Below are 23,523 nucleotides of genomic sequence, written 5' to 3' on the forward strand. Positions count from 1 at the left end.
ACATATTCGTCTACGGAAGTTATTTTGGAAGACATATAATTTCTTCATGTCTCCCTGTATAACCCTCCAGCATTCTGAGCCACAAAGCAAGACTGATCCACCGTATAGGTAAACTACAATGCACATACCTTCAATGGGCCACTAGTGGTCTGATAATCTTAGTAAATATATATGGAGCGGCAAACCATCAATGGTAGCACGTTGAATGCAATATATAATCATGTCACCCTGAACATGCAATGCAAACCCAAGGTACTGAATGTGTTCGCTGAAAATTTTGACGTGGTGGTACCTTCATTTTAAATCAGCAGAGAATATAAAAAACAGCCTTTTTGATATATCATAGTGCTCCATTCTAGTCCTCAAACTTAATCTATTCTTTCCTTACAAACTGGTTGACTACCTCAGATCTAGAATAATTCTTTTTTTGCCAGACCGTTGCACTGAAACCGTAGAAATTAAAAGACACGGCCCAACCGTGTATTTCTTGAACATAGGCCTATGTGTGGTCCGGCAGCAAACCGGAGCCTTAAAACCCAGTAGCATTGGTACGTCCCTGGCCCAATGCGCACGACCTGGGGCATGCATTTCTTCAATCGACTGGGATGTTCATTGTGATAGTCATGCTTTGCTGATCATGTGGGTCACTTCAAAATCGAGTGGTATGACACTTGTTGATGTTGCTGCCCTATATACAACGATGAAACGGTGGCGTGAACAGAAGTCCTGGAACTGATTGTGTGGAGCGAACTGTCCTTACGAGCGGGTAACTGATCAGGGCACTGATAAGAGGGCTACTTTGAAAAAAAAACCCCAAAACCGGGATTGGGCGCGGACTATAGTTTCCTCTAGAACTGTCGCCGTGCACCTGATTCAGGCAAATGCGTGCTCCAACTAGTGCTCACTCCAAAAGTCTTTACTTTGGGCAATAACTGCCCCGTTTGGGCTTGGAAAATGTGCAGAGAAGATTGTTTAGACGGTTGCCAACTGGCGAGTGGGGGGTGTCTTGACTTGCCTTAGTTCTTATAAACGACAGTACTCTTTGTGTGATCATCAAGGTTGTCTTTGTGCAGTGTTTAGTGTGAGCAGAGATCTACGTGCGCCGTCGGAGTACATGTGGTTCCTCGTGGATACCCTTTGACCTTGTGCATGCGGCAAAAAAAGTGTAGCTAGACGCCGCTGCAGTCGCATGTGTGCACTGTCAGCACGACCCGTAGATAGATTGTTTTGCCAATATGTCAGTAATTATCTCCAGATGGGGATCATTCATGTAGGCCTATTTATGTACATGGTGTATTGTTTTGTTGTGTCATTGTAACCTTTGTATTGCTTTGGCAAATCATTTGCAAAATTTCCTATCAATTGCGAGAACAAACCTGTACATTCTGCGGTTGAGAGATTGAAGAATTTTTGTGCACATGTATACTGAATGGACGTCGTGCCTGTGGGTAAGCCGAAAAGGTTGCAATTATTTGTCCTTCTGTTATATAAATTACCATTGCGTGTAATAATGATTGAAACACTATATACACATGCATTTCTCTGCTGTGCAGGGGTTTTGTTTTAACTGTTTGTCTTGCTTGGAGTGCATTGCATTCTCCAAGAAGTCAAGGGGTCAATAAAAGTAGAATTTGGAAGAAAATGCCAGCTTTCTGATTCTACTGGTTCCAAGGACTGTCTTCCACCACCTGCTCTCCGATCACACACAAGACACCCCGGGGCACCTCACAGTGCGCCACCACTGAACCACAACTTTGTTAGTGAAAATTTAAATGTATGCAGGCATGAAATCTTTGTATCTGTAAAAGATAAACTTTATTAAATGCACTTTAAAGGCGATTTTATTTTACAATTTGTTCTATCATTATTCAAAAGCAGTACTGTTACAGCAAACTAACGTTGTTGTTCTGTTGTTGGTCTGCCCAGTGTTGCAAAATAAGTAACATTTTTTTCTTGATACGTCAACCCTTTGGAAAAAAATACTTATTACATAATAAAAATCTTCCTGTAAGAAGGTTGTAAACGCTTGATACCATGCAAAATTGAAACAAAACCTTCAGTTAGGAACGGGGAGCTCCCACAACAGTTTGCGAAGCATAGCAAAAAATCCACCCACAAAATTGCAGACATGAAAAGAGAGCTGGCTTTTTCAAGAACGCAAGTACGACTCTGTCATACCAAGCCCGATTCTGTCATACCAAGTACAACTTTGTCATACCAAACAACATATTTTACAGTAATCCACGGTCAGTGAACGAATAAAATTCCACACCAGTATGACGAGTGGCATTGACTTTATCGCATATCACTTCGGAAAATTTTAAATTATTTGTTGTCGCTTCAGGCCGATTGATTCTTTTTCATGTTACAAACAGACAGGTTATCAGCGTCTTCCGGGTCGTGGGCAGTTTTCTCCGCGTGTTTGTCAGCAGCGATGTGGAAGAGTTTAGCCTCCTCAGCCTTGCCTGTCTCTTGGACCATCCTGGTGAAGGTACTGCCCTCCTTTTGGAGCAGAATGTAAGGCTCGTCAAACTCAATCAGACGCCCCGCATCAAGTACCTGGAAAAGGTCAAGACTGAGCTATGAGCGACGTGAATGAGCCGAGTTGATATTTCAAAAAGGGCAATGTCATTCGGGAAAAAAACACATGTGCAAGGCGTTGGTAGACCTCACGTGTTCGCATGACGGTTCCCTCCCTTGGGGGAGTTGGAGAGGCTTTATTTTGCGAATGCGTTGTTGGAATAAACACCTCAAGTAGTCAGAGAGTTGGGGTGAGATGAATTACGGTCTATTGTGCTTTACTATTGCACTTTCATACTCAACATGCAGTGTATGGACTCAAAATGTGACTAAAGGAGATTGTTTAAAGGAGATCCATTTGGGGTTTAAAACGGTGCACCTTCCATTGAAAGCCTCTTACCATGACCTTATCGGAGTCCATGATGGTGTTGAGGCGGTGAGCTATGGTTAGGACCGTGCAGTGCTTGAATCTCTGTCGGATAGTCGCCTGGATCAACCGGTCAGTTCTATATACGCAATAAAAGCAGCTGCGATTACTTGTATATTAAGAATGATGAGTTTTTTGTACGGGAGACAGACCTGATACGGGTCGACCATCACGACTGAAGAAGTCTTACAAAAAGAGAAAAAAAATGACTACATCCTAGCCAAAGTAACGAACCAGTTCCCCGTTTTCAAAGGGCAAGGTCATTCGAGAAAAAGCACTCGACATCACACCAGTTTGATCATGTCAGCGTGTGTCTGCCGTGTGGATAGGGTCGACCTCGGACACACGTAATGATGCTGTATGACAGGCTTCACCTTCAGCTGTTAGTTGGGGTATACATGATCTTTGTCGAAGTATGGAAGCGAAACAAACACTCTAACCTGACGTCCACGTTGGCCGTGGCCTCGTCCACTATCAGGATCTTGTTCTTACGTAGGATGGCCCTGGCCAAGCACAGCAGTTGTCTCTGACCCACACTGAAGTTGGTGCCTCCCTCTGTCAGGACTGCCTCCAGTTTGTCAGGAAGTTCTTCCACTGCTGGCTTCAACTCCACCTGTCGAAAAGGTTTGGTTTTTGTTTTGGGTTTTTGGAATGCCAGGAAACAGCCTTCATGATTAGTGCGAGATTGGAATTCATACACTGGACTTGTGCGCAAGTGGACGAAGGATATTTCGATTAGGGACTGTTCCACAATGAGACACCTCATTTTCTTGATCCACATTTCTCAGGTTTATTTCCAATATCCAATCGTCCATCAAAATGATTCAAAGGCGCTGAACTTGATTTTGATAACTATGCCAATCAGTCCATGCTTTATAACTCGAAGTGGGCATACTCACATCGCCTGTTTAAAGTCTTGTAAAAAATGGCCTGACTAAAAAATATGTCCAATCTTGCCTTAAAATACAAGTAGTGCACACTGTTTGATCATACTGTGATTGACACGTGTGACGAAAATGGTATGAGCTAGTTTCACCCAATGCTTTGTACTCAACACACCTCTTCAATGGCTCTCCATATATCACAATCAGCGTGCTCATCGAACGGATCCAGGTTCTTCCGCATTGTTCCACTGAACAGAATTGGATCCTATTAAAATTACAAATCAAAATAATATAATACAGCGATATATTTTGACGACTGAGTAAACACAATTACTTGACAATATGTCAACCAATCGTAAATACCCCAGACAGCTAAGCCACTCCTGTTGGTCGAGAGCCTGGCACGTGGCCAGTTTTACAAAAAGACGAAAAAGCACCGACTCGCGTGGCGGCAAAAACCATAACATGCCTGGAGGGTTGGGAGCACATTTTTCAGAAAAAAGGACTTAATTTTGTTTCAACTCCTGATTCAAAAGGAATTCATGAATAAAAATAAAGAAATGGGATGAACAGGTGAATCGACACAATCAATTATGGAGCCAAAGGCAATAGTTGCGTCTACTCTGCTGAGCCAGTTTTGAACGGTTCTGACCAGCCTAGCACATACTGCGTCCCTTACTAAAGGCCTACAATCTGTTTCACAAAGTAGATAAAAAGATATACAGGCTAGTTGACTTCATTTTGCTAAAGATGCCTTCCGTAACTGGCATGATTAAAATGCATTACAATAGCGTGAAAATAAAGCTCAGTAAAGACAATACGACCTCTACAATCTCACCAGTGTCCGACCAAGTACTTGACAAAGGACTCTATAACGCAGAGGGTCTTGTGCTCTCGAAGGAGATCGAGGCTTTTTGAGCCCAGTTGAACTTGTGCTAATAAACTGGACCTTTTACCTGTGGGATGAAGGAGACCTTTTTGCGGAGGTCGTGCAGCCCGATCAGCGTCGTGTTGACACCGTCTATCATGATGGTGCCCGTGGGTTCGGCAAGTCGCATCAATACCGTCATCAGGGAGCTCTTGCCAGCCCCAGTCCTGCCCACGATGCCCACCTGAAAGCCGGAACGATCGGTACTAGTCATTTTAATACCACCTGTAATTTGCTTACCGTGCAAGCTTGATGAGTTTGACCTCAATTTAGCTCGATGTACATAAAATTATCAACCAAGATTTCTTGCACAAGTAGGTATCGGAACTGCAGTTGTTTTCAGCCATTATGACAGCCGTCGGAGTTATAAAGTAAAATGGCAGGCACAATGTCTTAAAGGTTCAATTTATGAATTTCTGAGATCTTCTAATAATTTGCACTTCCGAAACCCACACGTTTTAACATAACATGTTTTGCTCCCCACACAGACTTGATATGTAAAACTTATCAGAATCGGCTTTTTTCCTCTGAACTAAATTCCGATTTCAGGTTACAGGTTTATATTTTCCTTTGACACCGAAAGGGTTGTTCTTCCAAAGGTGGCAATCCTGATATCAGACTTTGGTCTATGTAGCCATACCTTTTCTTTTGGCTTGATGGAGCAGCTGATGTTTTGCAGCACCTGAGGCCCGTCTTCAGTGTATCTGAGGGAGGTATCTTGGAGCGTGATACCTCCATCTTGTGGCCAGTCAGGAGGCGGCTTATGGTCGGTCTCCAAGGGAGCCTCAGGCTCGATATCGATGTATTGACACACACGCTCCACAGATGTCATCTGAGTTTACAGAGGTTGACACTGGCATTGCCATTATTATGCTACTAATTTTGTCAAATGTACCATTCATATATGGATTTTCACTAGTCAAGCACAAATTTCGACCGAAATTTGTACAGGTAGATTTACCTGGTTTTCTAGCTCTGCACTCTGTCGAACCGCCCACTGAAATGACCCCGTTAAGCTGATGGCGTACGTCAGCGACAGGCCAACAATGCCAGAGTTCAGATCAAGGACTGAGCAAGCAAAACAACATTGTTTTGACATTTGTTATTTTGTGTTACATTGAGCGATTAATCTCGGTTTTACTGTAAAACCAAATGAGATCTTTTAAAAAACCCACCAATTAATGTGTACTACATTGTTGTCAAGATGAGACGCATTGGCAAATTGAAACATTTGAACGACAAACACCAAACAATTTACGATTCAAAAGGCCATGCTTTCAAATTGTGGAGACTTGCACAGATGGATAGAGTGGAAGAAGCCTCGCCCAAATATCGAAATTAAGTACACGTCGTAATACTGGCTTACTTTGTAATTATTGTCTCTGTGACGCTCTGCTAAACAAATACACAAATATGCACTTTTTGTAATGCTATCTGGGCAAGCAATCTTTTAATAAGAGTCATTGTAAATTGCAGCTTCCAAGAGAAGATGCATGTGACGATGACCACTGAAATAAAAGACCAAGTCATCAGAAAAGATGTAAAAGATGACAGGTATTATGGTTTTATCTTTAGTGCGGTCGCCTTACTTACGGCCAGCCGCCATGACGCTTGTGAAGCTAACTCCACAAATGAACAAGGTGCTAAAGAAATCCAGCTGCACCCCTAACCAGCGGGACGTGGCCAGGAAGAGGAACCAGGCCCGGGTGTGGCCGTCCAGGTACCCGTCGAAGTCCGCGATGAAGCGCCGCTGGACCTTGAACGCCCGGACAGTGCTTAGACCAGTCAGAGTGGCTGACAGGTGAGAAAACACCGGGCTGCGAGCTGCAAACAGGAACACAGTATAAGACAATATTTGTTATCTGAAACTAAGGGAGTGTATAACAGCGTAGTCATATTATACAGTAACAGGGATCCAAACGGAGTTCTATACTTGCACAGAGGGAATCTTGTACAATGGAAAACGGTGGAAATACCATCGTCTTTTACCAAATTAAATTAATGAGGAAACTCAGTTTGTAATAAAATCACGAATGCAAAATTAAGGTAGCTTCACACATGCACAACGACATACTTCTGTAATCTGGGACTCAGATGTTCTTTTCAACTTTTGTTCTTGCGCCTTTCATCTTCAGAAAAGAAATGCAAAAATCCTTCAAGGGTTGTATAAAAAACATTGCAAATGGAAAATATAAGTCTTCTCAAATAATTTGCGAAACTGTGTGAAGTACACATGCCTACGTCCTTTAAATCAGACATATATTGCTGCCAATGTCTTCAACTTTACTTCAACAGGTTTGTGACCTCTCCAATAAGATAAACTGACATACCTACTCCTTCTAGCCTCTTGACGTCTCGAGAAGAGGCTAAGTAGTATCTCCTTGTGAGGAAAAACACGATGGCGATTGGGATGGTGAAACCGAGGCAGAAAGGGTTGAAGATGGAAATCAAGGTGATAATGGCCAAGGTATTCACTGTGATCTGGACAGGAAGGTTAAAAATAAGCGAAAAATCACAATTTACGGGACAGAAAAAATAAGCTTATCAATTTTGATGCAGTCAAAAATTATTTGAAGAACTGCCACAAAAAAGTAAATTCATTTAAGGTAGGATGAAGAGGTTTGGGCTTTCGTCAGGTTTCCCATCGACACATTCAAATTAATGTTAATTTATATTCAAGTGTTCTCTTGAGTCTGAAAAAACCTTACCTGCAGAAAGTCTGTGAATGTTCCTGGCAAGACATCATCCATGAAGCCGATATCCTTGGCAAAGCGATTCAGAATCCGACCTAAAAATAGAACAATATATACTCAGTACCCCCAATCGTCTCTGTAATTTCTATAAAGTCGCAAGGAATAACGAACTAATATGAAAATGGTCCCTTTAACAGAGCATACACAGTCAATGCAGCATGTCACAATGTGAATCACTCATCCAAATGTGTCCAATTCTTGGCAAAGTACTACAAGACAAATACATGTAATTCCATTGACTTCGCACTATGGGCGCTCTAGCACGCAGTCGAGTCGTCTTACCCACTGGGTTTGTATCAAAGAACTGCATGGGCGCTCTGATTATAGAGGCGAACATTTGGTTGTGAAGAGCCCTGGAGGCCGTCACGAACAGGTGGAAGAACAGAAAGCTACGGACAAACAAGAGAAGCGTCGATCCTCCACACAACATGGCGAAAATTCTGACATAATACGACTGGTTGTCATATGTGGTCGCATTTTGGTTATCCTGTAGGAAATGCAAAACGGATGAGACAGACAGAAAATAAGTGGGAAGCAATTACATTAGTAAATGTCCCAGGTCTTTTTTAAAACGCAGTCTGGAACATGATCATCAGCTGACCTGATTTGTGGCCGCTAAATACTGCTCTTCCTCGTAGACCCACGTCGCCAGCCAGAGGTCCGTGAAAGTCAGGGCAGCCTGAGTCGGAGGCAAAGCAAAATATGAAAGTGTCTTGTTGATTTGCTGATCACAATGCTGTTTGAACACCTTGCCAGCTTACAGCCCGATTTAACATACTTCTTCGGGTGGAATTTCTTCACTGTTCACAAAAGGTCCAACGTGACAACACAATTTTTGTACCGCGGCAGACATAGACCACTGTATACTCCTCAATAGACCATTCTGATTTCTTTATTACTAACCTGTGACAGTCTTCAGATTTGAGGACTTAAATGTTTCATTAAAGTGTCAAGGTGGAGTTGGGATGAAATAGGCTTTGCAATTCTTGCTCAAACGTAGCTTCACGAATTTGAAATACTTGGACTTTCTTTTTAAGATTTGGTGGATATTCCTGGATAGGTCGCCTGGCACTGAAAATCTTATCTGCAAAGTACCTCACAAATTAATAGTCCTTGCTTCCCCAAAATGCTTTATTTCTATATGAAAACGTATAAAACTGAATTTTTGGCTATTAAGAGTTAAAACAGCAGTCTGAGGTTTTGGAGGACAAAAACACTCAGCAATGCTTTCGCTGTTTCTCTTATAAGACTATCGTGAGCCGGAAAATTCGTTTTTCAGCATCATGCAAACGATTCAATACATATATGTATGTATGATATTGACAGTAAGTAGGCATTCTCCGGTGTCACTCGCTCCCACCTTCATTAGGTCCCCTTTACTGAGTTGTATTTTTACCTGTGCACCAACCACGATGATCAGCCAGACGAGCAGAAAGAGGAATCCCGCCGCTGCTCGGAGGAACCGGATGTACACCATCCACTCAACTGTACCTACCGCCATCTCCTCCGGAGCAATGCCCACCGGTGTCTCAGCCTGGAACAAGGGCGAAGAGGACGTGCGAAAGGGCAGAAAGAAGAAAACAAAATGGAAAAATTGCCAAAAAAGAAAACGAGGCAGATACCAGCGCAGGAATCATCAAGAGTAGCAAAGACTCTTCAATGAACGTGAATTGTTTTATGTATAGATTATACACTCGGCAAAAACAAATGCATGTATGACAAAACAATGTGAATTTTTTTAACCAGGGTCAGCAATATCTATATCTTTAAAACTAGGACACCAACCTCATCTTGGTCTGGACAAAACGAAGTGTTGGAGCACGTTGATATTTTCCTTTCTCTCCTCCACCCTTCGAGGACCTTCTCCTTATCTCCAGTGCCGTCATCGTCCTCGGATTTCTTCTTCAGTAGGGCTGCAAAGTCTATGCCTTCCTTCTGCAACTCTTGGTAGGTTCCGTAACCAGATGCACTCCCCTGTCAAATTATGCCCCACCCCAAAGAAAAGCAACATGAATTATTACCAGAGTAATTTGGACAGCCCCTCAGGTCTAAGATTAGTATTCTGTACTGAAATGTCTCTGCAACCAGAAAAGTGAAATGTGGCAAATGGCTAAATATCTTCAATGGTATGAAACTAACTGAATGCTTTAGTATCCACAGATTTGTGAACCGGAAAATGGACACTTCAGTTTTGAAGTTTTCAACGGCTTTTAATTTTAATCCAAATTACCTGTTTCAGGATGAGAATCTTATCGGCTTTGTCCAGGAACTGCAGCTGATGAGTTACCAGGATCCGCGCCTTGTCCCTCATTTGATGAAGGATGCACCTTTGAAAAACCACCTTCATTATTTGACTCTTAAATCAAAAAGAGAACTTTAGATTTCTGCAAATAAAGCTTAATATATTGCTTAGATTTTTGTTTGTAATATAGTTTTTCCAACGTGCGAATCTGCACTGGCCAGACGTTGCAATACAGTACTTTACCGACACTTGGCAGAAATTGCCAGCAACTGTTGTGCTGTGCCGATCTTTAAATAAGCGAAGTTCAGATGGAATATTCTTCTCAAAGGATAGGATGTCAAAAAAGGATATCAAATTAAGAAGTGGATTCTATGAGAAATCGAGATGGCTTACCTTTCAAAGAGGTGTCTCCCAACCGCGGGGTCAACTGCACTCAGCGGATCATCCAGCAAATACACATCAGCATCACTGTACAAGGCCCTGGCCAGGCTGACCCTTGCCCTCTGACCTCCGCTGAGGGTCACTCCACGCTCGCCCACCAGTGTCTGATCTCCATGCGGTAACAGCTCAATATCCTATGGATACAAGATTCTTTAAAATCCTTGAAGCCAACAATTGAAGCAAACAATTGGCGTTTAAGCTTGGTACATGTTCCTTGCTAAAAAAAAAGCCTCACAAAAGAAGAATATGCAGTTATTCCAAGCTTTGGAAATCCAGTCAATTAGATTTTAATTTTTTCAATAGAATTTCCATTTTAACTTCAATAAGCTCCTATTTGGGGGGAAAATTTTGAACTCTTGGCAATCTTCTACACCTCTAGCTTCGTGAATGTAGTCTCTTGGTTTGAGCCTAAAAATTAACCCAGTGGAGCCCCTTTATTATCTCAAGAAAGACAAAATCATTTCATGTGATAAAAATTCTGTGTATCCCATTCAAATATTAATGATACGGGAGCAGATGTTCAGCCCAGGCTGAAACAATACCAGGATTTCAAAAATAGCCTCTGTCTGCTGCAAACCTACCCTGGTGAGCGCGCATTGCTTGATGACTTGCTTGTACTTGGCCGGCTCGTATTCACTCCCAAAGAGGATGTTGTCCCTGAGAGAGCCAGACAGGATCCAGGGTTGCTGAGCCGTGTAGCCAACCCAACCGGGTAGGGCGTTGACTCCTGATACGGTCGGAAGCTCCCCCAGCAGGGCCATCAACAGGGAAGACTGTCAAGGGAAAGTAAACAAAGCAGACATGATAATGATGGAAATCTTTCTTCAGTTTGGCATCTTGTCCTATATTTGTGCAGCATATATGTAGATATCAAGGGTGGTACTGACCTATCGTCCCACAAGAGAACTGATTATACATATAAAGGTGCCTAATGCCCGTGCAGTTTCCTATACTCTAGTGTTGTAAAGATATTAAGGCTGACATATGTCCATTGTCCCACAGGGCTGTATACAAGTAGATACATGCATATCAAAAGTATTGAGACTTTAGGTCCACTGGTCCCAATATACACTACGGGTGTATTTACAATGGTGCTGACTTAACACCACGCTTGTAGAGATATAGGCCTAGAATTAGGCCCTAGTATTCAAGACTCACCTTTCCACATCCGACGGGACCGACCACCGCGAGAAGCTCTCCAGGCTCAACGCGAAAACTGATGTCTTGAAGCACAGTGTTGCTTAAATCCTTGTTTTGAAAAAGTCAAAATAGAATGAGATTTCTCCACACAAAGGCACTTTAATTATACCAAATGCACGACACTGTGTTCACTGCCTAATTACAACTTGGGTGTGTGCGTCTGAAAGTGAACATAATGAGGCTACCAAAGAAATGTTCGCCAAACTACAAGCAAAACTTTTGTGGTGCCGCATAAACCATCTCCCTTCTCGCCGGAGTAATTGGATTAGAGAGGTACAGCAACGAATTTCATTTGTGAAGGCTTCATGTAACGGTACCTTGTTCCAGGAACCATATAAATTCTCCACAACAATTCCTTTCTCCTCTTCCGTTTCAAGAGAGGGTTCCGGCTTCTCAAGATCGTCATCTTCCTCCATCTCAGAGGGCCCAACGTAACCTCCAACCTCCTCAACTCCCTCGGATTGGATCAGATAGTTTGTACTGCTCATTTGTGCTTCTTTTTCCAGGCGCTGTGAGGCGTCCGTCCTTTCTTCCTCGGGGCTCTCATCATTAGTTTCCCTCGGCGCAAGAGCGCCATTTGCAGTTATCTCTTCCAACAGAATCGCGGACTTTTCCAATCCAACATTGTCGTTAATATCCACAGTGGCCTCACCGTCTTGTCTCTCAAGCTCTTCCATAAGCAGAAATTTCTGGTTATCAAAGGTAGAAATAGTTTGCATACGTTGTAAACACCTACAAGATCTCGAGACTCAATTAAGCACTGAATAATTTGGATGAGGAAGTGAAGGCTTCATCCCATTCAGAGTCGAGCTCTCTTATGGATTGATGTGGGAATAAACTTGGGTACTTTGTGGGCAAAAGTAACTGGGTAAAATACCCTACCCAACCCACTGCTTGGGTAACCATGACACTGACACCATTATATACACCCTCTCGAGACTCCATTTTAGTCTCTATGTGGAAATTAATTTCACAAAGATGATACTGGCGAGAACGCATTTTCGTCCCTTCGGGGAGTCATTAGCCGCACGATTCCTGAGGAATCCATGTATGGTTTTAGTGAGTCAGTGGCACTCACAAGATGGGAAATTTGGGTAGCCGTCTGTATGGGACATGATATTAACCACACATATTAGTTGGATGGGTTTTGTTCACCCAATAGGGAAGCTAGGATATTGAGGGTGTCATCGTGTTCTTCAGGTGTAGAGGACTGGTCGTTCTCGACATGGCTGAGTTTGACTCTGACAAAATTTTTTTCTGGATGTTAATTGTTGGCTCTTTTGTAAGCAACCAGTGGAGGTTTGGGGAGAATCTCCCTGAGTAGTGGGTTGCTTGAGATAAGGTGCCAATATTCCAAAAGAGCATTTCTGACATACTTGTGTTTCAGTTGTGGATGGTGTGTAGCGGTAAAGACGAGGGGGGGGGCTCTTTCTTTTCCATCGTCTTTCGTTCTGTGTGAATTAAAGATTTCCGTTGTTGGAAATCGATAGATTGCATCGACTTCTGAAATTCCGCTTGGGTATAGCCTCGAATTCGAAGTTTTTCTTTGAAACGTTGCACCTTTTATAGAAAGTCAGCCTCATTGTTTGTATTTCTGCCATATCTCAGGATTTCACCTTTGATAAAGCCGTGGAATATGTGTTGTGGATGGGATGAATTCCTTTCCAAAATTGGAATGTTTCCGTTGGTTTCGTGAATACTTTATTATCCAGGGTACCAGTTTTGCAGAAACGCGGACCTTTGAATATGGTAAGGTCCAGGTAGGTGATGGAAATTTCAGATGCGTCAAAAGTAGATTTGAGGGTGGGACACAATTGGTTCATATGGTGAACAAGTTGGGTGAAGGAATCAAGATGGCCGTTGTAGATGATGAGTATGTCATCTCTGAATCTTGCCCAGAAAAGGATTGCCTACGTTGTAAATACCTACAAGATCTCGAGACTCAATTGGGCGCTGAATAATATGGTTTGTAATCTGATATTCACATTAATTCAAAGCCTTCGAGGACGATGAGGTACTCAAGTTTATTCTTGGTTATTTTGGATAGTGAGAGATGACCATCCACCTCGTCCAAAGGTTTGAATTCTTATATCCTTACCTGAATCCTACGAATGGAAACGAGTCCCTCTGCCCCGTTCATCACACCCAACGGGAAGAATAAGGACAAGCAGAGTCGAGCGCCATAGAACAACGAGACCACCGGGTACACCTTGGACGACGTGACGGGGTTGCCGATTGAGGCGTAGACCACGAACGTGACGAATGTTGTCAGTAGGGTGGAATCGAACAGCAGAGCAAAGATTAGCGCTCGTAGGTAAGAGCTGTACAATATCTTGCGTATCTCCTTGCTGCAGACCAAAACAGCACAAGCAGAAATCGCTACATATTCTAATGTCTACCACAAAAAGACTGACAGGAACTATGCTCAACTTGCAGTGACAAAATGGAGAGATAATGGTCCAAAAAATCACTCCGTGAGTTCTCAACATTTTGAGCAGTAATGAATGATTGTCTCCAGCAAAATTCCTTGTCAATGTGAAACAATTGCTGTCGTGCATGTCCCATTGTTTCATTCCAGTTAAAACATTTTCAAAGGGCTTCTACGCGTTGTGCATGCATCCTTTTATTGAATTGTATTGTACAATTCCCGCAACCAAATTAAGAAACGATTCCTTGTATGAAATAATTTTTTGGCTGGTTTAAAATAGTATGCTATAATGACAATAAACTTACCCTCGGCTCTCGGCGACTAGTTTTCCAAAGGATTGTTCCCAAGCATAGATCTTGATGACGCGCATCCCGGATATCACCTCATTCATGATGCGGAGTCTTGCATCCGACAACAAGGCCGTCTTAGATCTGACAAGGAAGGGAGGAGGAAAGGCAGAAGGAACTTCGAGAGTGTAAAGGGACAAAAAGACAGAATGGACGTGAGCATTCAGGAACAAACAAGTATCTCCTGGCAAAGTAGATCTTACCTCAACTTGGAAAACAGCTTCCCCGTGTAACCCTGCAGGGGCGCCATCAAGATCAAGACGGAGAGGCCCGCCAGGCAGGAAACTCCGATCTCTCGCCAACATAAGACGAAAAGCACAGTCAGCTGGAATGGTGCTATCCACAAATATTGTACGAACACAAAGGCCTGCAAAACAGAACCATTATAGGTCCAGAGAATAGGGGGTGACAAAAAGTTTCGAAAGGCCAGTGTTCAAAGGAAAGCAGCTATAAAGCAGTATAAAAATATGTATGCAAACATTTCACAACATTTCCAGACAAAGGAACCACTCTGCTTTTGAGCATGTTTCGTGTGTCACAGGTTAAAATATTAGCCGGATAACGTATACCCCCGTTTATCTTAAAACTGTTTTCATTTCAATAACTTCATTATTGTTTATGAAGCTTGCAACCAATCATTTGAAAGGATCATTCGCGGGCCCCGCGGCTAACCTCAATCTATTGCTTGCCATAGCCGTGGTCAAGGAGGCATCTTATCGATGCTGTTCCTTTTCCCGCATTCATTACAGAATTGAAACTCCACCACGCCTAGCAGGTGTCTTTCAAGAGATAATAAGAACCAAAATCATAAGCCTGCTCTACCAGAATGGACAGGAACTTATGAAATTTGTTCACTAGTGTAGCTATTTTAACTATTCGACCTCTGAACTGGCTGGGCTAAGCCATCTCATGGGTTCGTAGGAGACGGCAACTGGTGAAATGTTTCTCATAGGCTTCATCTAGATGTATTTTGTAGTAGAGTAAAGCTTAGGTCTCTGTTCCTTTATAATTCGTGGGGACACGCTGATAAAGTGATAAGACCTGTTGTTCGTGAAGCCTGTTTCCGACCCTCAGGCTACTTACCTGATCGAATCTGTTGACGTCATTTGATAGGATGTTCACAAGTTGACCGATTGTGGTCTCACCGAGAGCGAGGTTGCTGAGCTTCAAGGCCTACAGCAAAATAAATTTGACAATGACAGGTCTAAAATGACAGTGCAACGTCTTTTGTATATTGATTGCACGTCATGTTTTGCCTGCGTATCCGTATTTGGACAAACAAGGTGGAGCCCACTGGATTCTGGGAGATGCCGCCCAGAGCAAAGAAAACAAAGACCCATTACCTTTCTGAAGACAAGGGCCGAGCAAGCAGTTCTGAGTCTCATCCCCGTCAGGCCAAAGCCGAAGAAGCAGCAGTGGTGAGTGACGATGAGACATAGGGAAGACAGAGAGAGACCGGCGGCTTGCAGGTAGGCCTCAGTGGTTGATACAAGGTCCGTGGAGAAGTACAGAACCAATCGTGCCAACATCACCGGCTGGACCATCTTCAAGAAGACCTCCTACGAACAATGTCCTTGACCAGAATAATTACAATTAACACTAACAGAGCCGGGGGCAGAATCCACCCCTCCTACGACATTTTCTTTGATATCGTTGCAGTACATTTTTTGCAGGAGTGCAGCATTCAAGAGTTGTTGGAGTAACTCTTTGCAGTCATTGAGACACCAATTGGTGAAAATCGAACACACTGCGAGTTATCTTCCAGCGTCCAAAATGTTACACAGTATTTGCAAATTATTCAAGAATTGTTTCTTAATGCTCACGCCAATACATTTTTTTTTGTCTGACACCTTAAAGCATCTTTTTTCGGTTGTTTTTGCTTCTTCGGTTTTGAGGCTCCATCCAAAATGATCTCTTCAACGCTAAAGGAGTTATCCCATCAGTGGAAAACATTATTATCAAAAATTGAGCAACAGTTACGTTACCTCAAAGAAAGCGGGCAAACCGTATAACATGAACTTCACACCAAACGCTCTAATCAACGCCCAGCAGAGGGACGGAGGCCTCCCTGTGACATTACTTGTTTCCAGTTCTTTATTCCATTCCCTAGCAACAAAAGTAAAGCATTCGGTGGCTGTTAACAATTGTAATGGCGTTAAGAAAACCCCACAAAGATATTCATGCAGTGAACCCCAATACTTTATTGGGGGAAATGTCATTCTGTTGGTCAGAGTGTTTATAGTAAGTACATTTGTAATGGTAATTTACATTTATAGACGAAGTGATCAAATGCTTTATTATACACAGGGAATACAGACAGACAGTCGGGTTAATTCGCAGCCAGGCAGACCTTAACAGGGTGCCGTCCACAGCCGCGGCTTTGTGTGAGGATTAGTGCATACCACACTTACAGTCACCCATCCTTACACAGCTATACTTGGGGATATTTCCTTTGTTCTCGTGTACAAAACTCCCACACAACACGCAAAAAAAATTAAATCACTCCAATTTAAACCAAATTCACTTTCCTGGGTTGAAATTTCGACCGTATGTCCCATATAATAAAACACTTCAATTTGCGAAAAAATTCCCCTTTTTGAGTTATTTCCAGATATCAGTTTCGTGGGATACCAATTTTACAAGGTAAAAACTGGCCGTGTGGGGTAATTCCCATTGTTCCGGTACCCCACAAGGCCCCATGTATAAGCAAACACCAGTGTGTATTTGCTTGCAACTGGGGACCCCTATTGTTCCACTTTTGTTGGACTTCAACCCCTTCTCGCTGGGATTCTTTTGACCGTGGCTGCTGGGCTGTGGTATGCCCAGTATGCAAAGCTCTGTGCAGCAGCAGGCCCCATGGAACCAGCAGCTAGCTGCATGGTGAATAGTGTGTGTGTGTGTGTATGTACAGTATGTATGCTTCTTCTTCAATGGATGAAGACTGCATGGAATCTTGCAAGAACTGAAAAGTGCATTTTTTTCAACATCCAAAATTGACTAAGCATGTGCAGACGACTGAGGGCACTTTTGCCTTGATGTAAATCCAGGAAAAGACTACTCAGTTTATGTGTCTTCATCAGAATGTATTCTCAGTATATTTTGTTACATTTACCATAGAGCAATGCTGGAAAGTACTTGATCTGTATTTGGAAAGGGGACCAACCATGCACTGATTTTTGAATGAAAAAATCAAAACCAATTAAAGAAATAACAAAAGTATAAATGCAATACACCCACGGACACTGGGGGGATCGATGCAAATGCAATACACTCATGGCCATGGGGGGAATCCTTTCCTTTAATCGTCATGGAAGCAACGAATGCTTGAAAGAATGGTGAAATCATTTGAAATAGTACTTATTAAACCAGCAAGACTTGCTTACCTTTCGAGTTTACTCACTAACACATTCGCAGAGTCTTCCGGCAAAACATCATACAAGTCTTCCTCGACGAGAGGTCTCTTATATCCTCGACGGAAGAAGCCAAACATCCAGCTGCAAAATCAAACAGGAACGCCATTATTATTACTGTTATATTTTGCGAAAGGCTGGATTTGGATTTTGGTTAATCAAATGATAATCAGTTATCTTGATAGTTTCTTTAGGCCTACATGGGTAAATATTGAAATGTTTGTTTCGTTTGGATAAAGAGTAACATTGTTATTTCACATTATAAGTACTGAGCGGTAAATTTCTTGCATGCACTTTGATTAAATCAGTAAGTTATGAATTTCTCAAATCATTTATTCAATGGATTGTCCTTTGTTTTTGGTTCACTGCTAAACAGCTGACAGTTACAATGAAATTGAAGCATATGGCAGTTCAAATCAGACACAATTTTTAAAAAAAAATCAGGACAGCGACATGAGCAGATAACCGACGGTGATATTCAATGAAATCTTTACAAGCAAAATTTTACAATACCAAAACAAGAAAAACAAGAATAACAAATGTAGAAAAATAATAAGAACCGAGAAAGAGAATCAAACAACCTTCTAACTTCAATGAAGGTTGAAATCATCATAAAAAAATAAAAACAAAGAACAGCAAAATGAAAAAAGAATTCCAGAGAACTGTTCGTATGGCAAAACTAAAACTTATTAAAATGCTGAGAGAAAATGATAACTTGAACGTGATAAAATCCTTAATTTCCGAAACAGTTTTACTAGGAGATATTAAAGCGTTGGTGAATTTCGAATGAGATGCTTCAGAGTCGGAGAAAAAACAAAACTACACTTTACACAGATTTTTTCTCAGAGCTCTACCTAACTTCATAGAGTGACTTCACAGGAGTAAATTAACACGTACAACTAGCGTATGCCTGTGTGGCATAGGCCTAACTATTCTGTGGTGACTGGATGCAGTGGGGTGTCATGAGGATGCCGGTGGTAGATTCAGCTGGGCGCTCATGCGGGACGGGGTCCAGCAGGTCACTGAGGAGTGTCAGTTGGGCATAGGTTAGGGCGGGGTGAGGTGGCAGGGGAGGTATAGAAGACCCATAGGCGGGGTGAGGTCGTCCTTGGGTATATAGGGCCCATTGGACTGGGAGGGGAGCATGGGTTGTCAGGTGTCACTGATGGAGAAGCCGATGCCTTGGGGAACGGTATCGTGTTCGACAATCTCCAAGGCTTCTCTGATGCGTCTTGCGTACCGGTGCTCAATGCTGATTATGAGGTGGGCTTGGTACCAGTTGATGCAGTGATCTGCAGAGTGGGAATGCTTGACTATCGCTGACTTGTCGTACTCTCCTTTCCTGTCATAAGCTTGGTATTCTTTGAGTCTGGTGAAGAGGTCCCCACCAGTCTCGCCAATATATACTCTGCCGCATCAGCAGGGGATCTTTGGTGCGGATCTTGTCAGTCCTTGTAGGATGTCAGCATGCCGTGGATCCTGAGAGGGGTTGTATGGAATACCTTGGTGTCATGCTTGCTCGGGATACACTGGATGTGGTGGGAAGTACAACCTTGGTAGGGGAGAGAAACAGAACTACGGGCCTTATCTAGTTGGCTTTGGGTATAGGAGACCCTTCGGCTGGGAGGGGATCTAGGTCTTGGGTCTTTAATCTTGATTTGCTGGGGCTTGTACCCGTTGCGTTGAAGCTGCTGTGGAGATGTGGTGCAGTTTTTCAGCGAGGTGTTCCTTGTCGCATATATTATAATCCCTGTGAACAAGGTTACGATTGACAAGATGACTCGATCTTGGGGTGATGGAAGGAGGAGCTGTTGAGGTATCTGTCGGTGTGAGTGGGTTTGCGGTACACCTTGCGGGTGAGGCGACCATATTGACTTCTGGACACCTCAACATTAAGAAAGGAAATGCTGCCATTTCTTTTTTGTTCCATGGTGAACTGGATGTTGTTGTGAAGCCCGTTGAGGTGATCCAAGAAGAGTCAGAGGTTGTCTTGCCCGAGCTGTCAGGTGACAAATTTGTGTCATCCACATACCAGAGCCAGATCTTGGGAACGTTGGTCTGCGGTGGCGATAGCGGTCTGCTCAAATATTTCCATGAATATGTCAGCCAGAACCGCCCACGAGAAAATTCCCATTGGATCCCATGGGCTTGGGTGTGTCGTGATTCCGGAGGGCTTGGTTAATCTCGAGACGGACCTCATCGGCAGTGGACTTGTCAAGGCAACGGGGAGTGGGTTCGGTGGCTGAGATAATCTCTTCCGTAGGTAAGGACCAAGGGGCTAGCGCAAAGTTCAGGCCAAGGGTAAGAACTTTCTCCTCGTTGGATTAGAGGGTGCACCTCATGTTAACGACCGTATGCTTGGTGAAGGACTCCTTGGGTCGAAGATGGAGCAGGACCGAACATCTCATAGGGTTAGACTGCTGAGATCCAGTGAGCCAAAAACTTGACTCACAATTTAGGGTATGGAAGCGTTTCCTTGCAAAATACTGAAACCTTCAGACCATGCGTCTCATGAGGCTTGTGCACAGGATGTCTTTTGTCACGTCCGTATATGTCATGCATGTAAAAACCTCTATCCCAGTCCATGGTAACAGTGGTGCTATATCTCTTCTCCGTGATTGAACTTTTATCACTTTAATTTCCTTCCTCTATGCTATAACATAAAAGCCAGAAGACGGGAAGTCTTCTATGCGTGGATAACTCCATTATATTAGCAGGAACTCGAAAATAACCTGGAAATTAACAGATCACCAATATGCAAAGGCTACATGTATTTCAAACCAACTTACATGAAGAACGCTTTAGAGAAGATTCCTGCCTTTGACAGTGGATGTGTCCGTCTCCCGCTTTGGCAAGGTGCCTTATAAGGCTCGGTGACCCTGTACTCATGAGAACCCTTGCTATCGCCTGCTGAAGAAGGCTTTCTGTGTTGGGCCGCCATTAGAAATTGGGTGTGGGGCTACCTGCACGAGTGCTCCGATAAACCGTATGGACGAACCACGGATGAATAATATTACATATTGGCCTACATGTATTTGGTTCGGCTGCAAACCGGAGCCATAGTCTAATAGCCGTGGAACGTCCTTGGCCCACTTGTTACGTTAAGCGCACGTTCACTCCCCCCACTTAGTTTTGCTTACTGTTTAGGGACGAACCTGACCCTTAGCGCAGCCTTTGTGGTGGAAACGAGATGTTTGATGTAAATCTTTTGTTATTTAGTCATCTAAAGCAGCAGCAGCCTTTTTCAATCGGCTCAGATGTTTATTGCGATGGTCATGCTTTGTTGATCGTGCGGGTCACCTCGAAATCGATTTGTAAGTAGCGAGCCTACACTTATTGATCCTGCTAGGGGGTTTAGGTAACGTGCCAACCTGTGGTGTACTAAAGCTCCAAAAATCTACTTGACAGTTTGTGCTTGTAGCCTTATGAAATTGCTTGAGCGGACCTCATCGTTGTGATCAGAACAAGCATTTTTCTCTGTTTGCCGTATGGCTTCAACGGACCTAAAATTACGTGTGTTTTTAATTACCACTGCAGGGGACTTTAAAAATGCGTTGTTTAAAATGGTGCTGACCACAAAAATTGATTAGTAAAAGCTATCATATACAACATCAATAAATACCCATATTTCAAACAGTCAGGGAATATGCTCACAAGTTTCTCAGGTGTTCAACCTGAGAATAGGGCCTATCAAATTTAAGCTCACTATCCCACCTTTCATTTTCCTTTCAATTATCACTTTCAATGATATTTCTCTGCAGAGATATTCAACCCTCAAATCAGTCTTGGAGGGCCATCTTAAATTTGAAAAATTGATGCCTAGAGCTCAAATGCAAAATTGAGCGACTTGGAGGGCCCGTTGGGTCAGATGCTTTCAGAAATACAAGCAGTCCCGCTGCTAGATTAATTCCATCCAGTCCGCGTAGGCAATATAGTGGGCCAATTTACTGGCCTAGAAGCTTTTGTATTGAAGGTCCATTAATAAAACAAACCACAAAGTTCACCTGGAATCACAAAGTTTACCTGTAAGGTAAACTGCCTTTACCTTGCGGGTAAAAGCAATTTACGTCCTTAACACTGGATTTGGTAGAAGATTTTAATACCAAATACGCTTATAGCTCATTGTGTATGTCGCATCAACAACTTTACTTCGTGCGTTCCTCACTCGCAGGGTCTATATGAGTTGCAACAACAGAGGAAATGGCAAGACTGATGTCAAAAGTATCGGGCTTGACCCTTTCAAAGTCCCGGACAATTGTTGCTCGTTCAGGGATTCATTATCACAGGCCTCCCGTATCATGTCAGCTTCCAGGTAAAATGAGATAAAAATGTTCATTACACAACCGCGACGCTACTTCAGAACATCTACGTGACTACTTTGAAGAGCCGGGCTTTTTCTGAAATTTAAGTAAATGTTCTACGTTTCATTGTTCGTGTTGAGCAGTGTCATTTTTTTTTTGCAGGAGACTACTCTTTGAATATTACACGTGGTGCAGTGCTATACCCCTTGATTCTTACTCTAGATGTTGGCTGGAGCACGATCTCCTATAGTGCTTGTGACAAGAAGGGAGTTTCGACATTGAAACGATCTGTCCAGTGTGGAAATGTAAACAGGTCACATGCAGTAACTTTTGAAAGTGGTATTTCTCCTGGGCGAGAACGTAACTCGCCGCAGGGCATTAGTCTGGAAGTACAAATGAGCGAGTGGGTGAACATCGACGCAAAGTGGGCCTTCAGGCGATAGCTATATTAAGCTCTTTTGTCACGAGTAGGGATGTTTGCGCGTTTACGTGATTTAGTGCCAGTTTTAGTGGGAATCATTTTCTGCTGCTGTCTACATCTTTAAAATTGGATGAAAACTGTAACGTTATTGGTATCTAAGTGAAAAATAAAGGTCGCTCTTAAACTGAAATTACTGAGGGTCATGAAAAAAACCTTGTTCTCAATCTGTTGTCATGTGCCAATTAAAGCTGTTGTGAAATACTGAAATCAAAATTTGTCTCAAATATCACATTTTAGCTTTTTGGAATTAATATAGCATATCACAAGGGGAAATATTGGATTTAAGGTTAAACAAGGATTGCGATCAAATTTTACACCGCATAAGCCTTTTTAAGTCCCACGAAAAGCCTACGTAGTGTAAAGGTTAATGAAATCCATATAGATGTGCCTTTGTGTCTCAGTAATTTCAACGACCCACAACAATACATTATATTTCACGAGTTTGTATGCTTCATTCGCTACAATATTCAGGGCTATTTGATACATTTTACTGTTTAATTAAAAATTCCACAAAAGAGTATGCAAATTAAAAGGGATGAATAAATTGTCCAACACCGCATTGGGATTTACGACCTTAAATTCTGTAACACCGACGCAAAGTTTTCTTTCCAGACTTATGACAGAAGCAACACGTTCATCGCTCTGTTTCTCTGATGTGCAGTTGAAATATACTTTTCATTAAAAGCAAAATGGTTTCAGACTTTTTTAGTAGAAGGGGTGTTACTCCCAGGACATGTAAATGACATGTAAATACATGTCATTTACATGTCTGAACTACTAAAGCCACTGTTGCTGTACCTCGTGATTCGGAGCAAACTGTTCCTTAGTAACATAAGAGACGCCTTGCAACAATACACTGTTCTCAATGGATAAGAAAGGCAAAAAGGAACCAGTCCATCCCAGAGATGGTGGTCGCTATGCAAAAGCTTGCCCTGAATCACAAAGTATAGCAACAGTATACCCAGCGAGAAATGAGACCGAAGGGTACCCCCCCAACATGTCCAATCCTTATACACATTCCAGACTATTGTTACTTAACACGTCCCCCCCCAAGATGTCTGAAAGGAATTCCCCAGATTCCTGTGAGACAATGACCAGCACAAAGCGGGGGGGGGGGTTCTCTCCGTCTCATACCTTGCTGCATATGAGCAACAGTGTCTT

General features: G+C 42.7%; 1 protein-coding gene across 1 annotated transcript; it reads right to left on the bottom strand.

Annotated features, from left to right (window-relative positions):
• Positions 1 to 1,816: 1,816 nt before the first annotated feature.
• On the bottom strand, positions 1,817 to 20,668 carry LOC110980771 (ATP-binding cassette sub-family C member 4-like). Its single transcript, XM_087145617.1, has 27 exons — positions 20,370 to 20,668; positions 17,554 to 17,664; positions 16,156 to 16,276; positions 15,514 to 15,729; positions 15,254 to 15,343; positions 14,374 to 14,537; positions 14,129 to 14,254; positions 13,494 to 13,743; positions 11,713 to 12,084; positions 11,354 to 11,443; positions 10,777 to 10,968; positions 10,148 to 10,329; positions 9,743 to 9,839; positions 9,298 to 9,486; positions 8,909 to 9,046; positions 8,114 to 8,191; positions 7,795 to 7,999; positions 7,468 to 7,547; positions 7,090 to 7,240; positions 6,353 to 6,583; positions 5,721 to 5,827; positions 5,400 to 5,591; positions 4,788 to 4,943; positions 4,007 to 4,096; positions 3,388 to 3,560; positions 2,921 to 3,026; positions 1,817 to 2,559 (listed from the first exon to the last, which is right to left on the bottom strand). The coding sequence occupies exons 1-27, from the start codon at positions 20,519 to 20,521 to the stop codon at positions 2,341 to 2,343; spliced, it is 4,278 nt and encodes a 1,425-aa protein (XP_087001743.1). The 5' UTR covers positions 20,522 to 20,668; the 3' UTR covers positions 1,817 to 2,340.
• Between the last annotated feature and the right edge of the window lie 2,855 nt (positions 20,669 to 23,523).

This window comes from Acanthaster planci, linkage group LG14 (genome assembly GCF_054643075.1).
Source record: "Acanthaster planci isolate LZ-2023a linkage group LG14, COTS_SCS, whole genome shotgun sequence".
Classification (NCBI taxonomy): Eukaryota; Metazoa; Echinodermata; class Asteroidea; order Valvatida; family Acanthasteridae; genus Acanthaster; species Acanthaster planci.

What these genes read in the sequence shown, in the direction of transcription:
- LOC110980771 (XM_087145617.1), bottom strand. Translation starts at nt 20,521, where the DNA reads ATGGCGGCCCAACACAGAAAGCCTTCTTCAGCAGGCGATAGCAAGGGT. An exon ending in TTCTCTAAAGCGTTCTTCAT is followed by an intron (nt 17,665 to 20,369) that starts GTAAGTTGGTTT and finishes TTGATTTTGCAG; the next exon opens with CTGGATGTTTGGCTTCTTCC. An exon ending in AGATTCTCATCCTGAAACAG is followed by an intron (nt 9,487 to 9,742) that starts GTAATTTGGATT and finishes ATAATTTGACAG; the next exon opens with GGGAGTGCATCTGGTTACGG.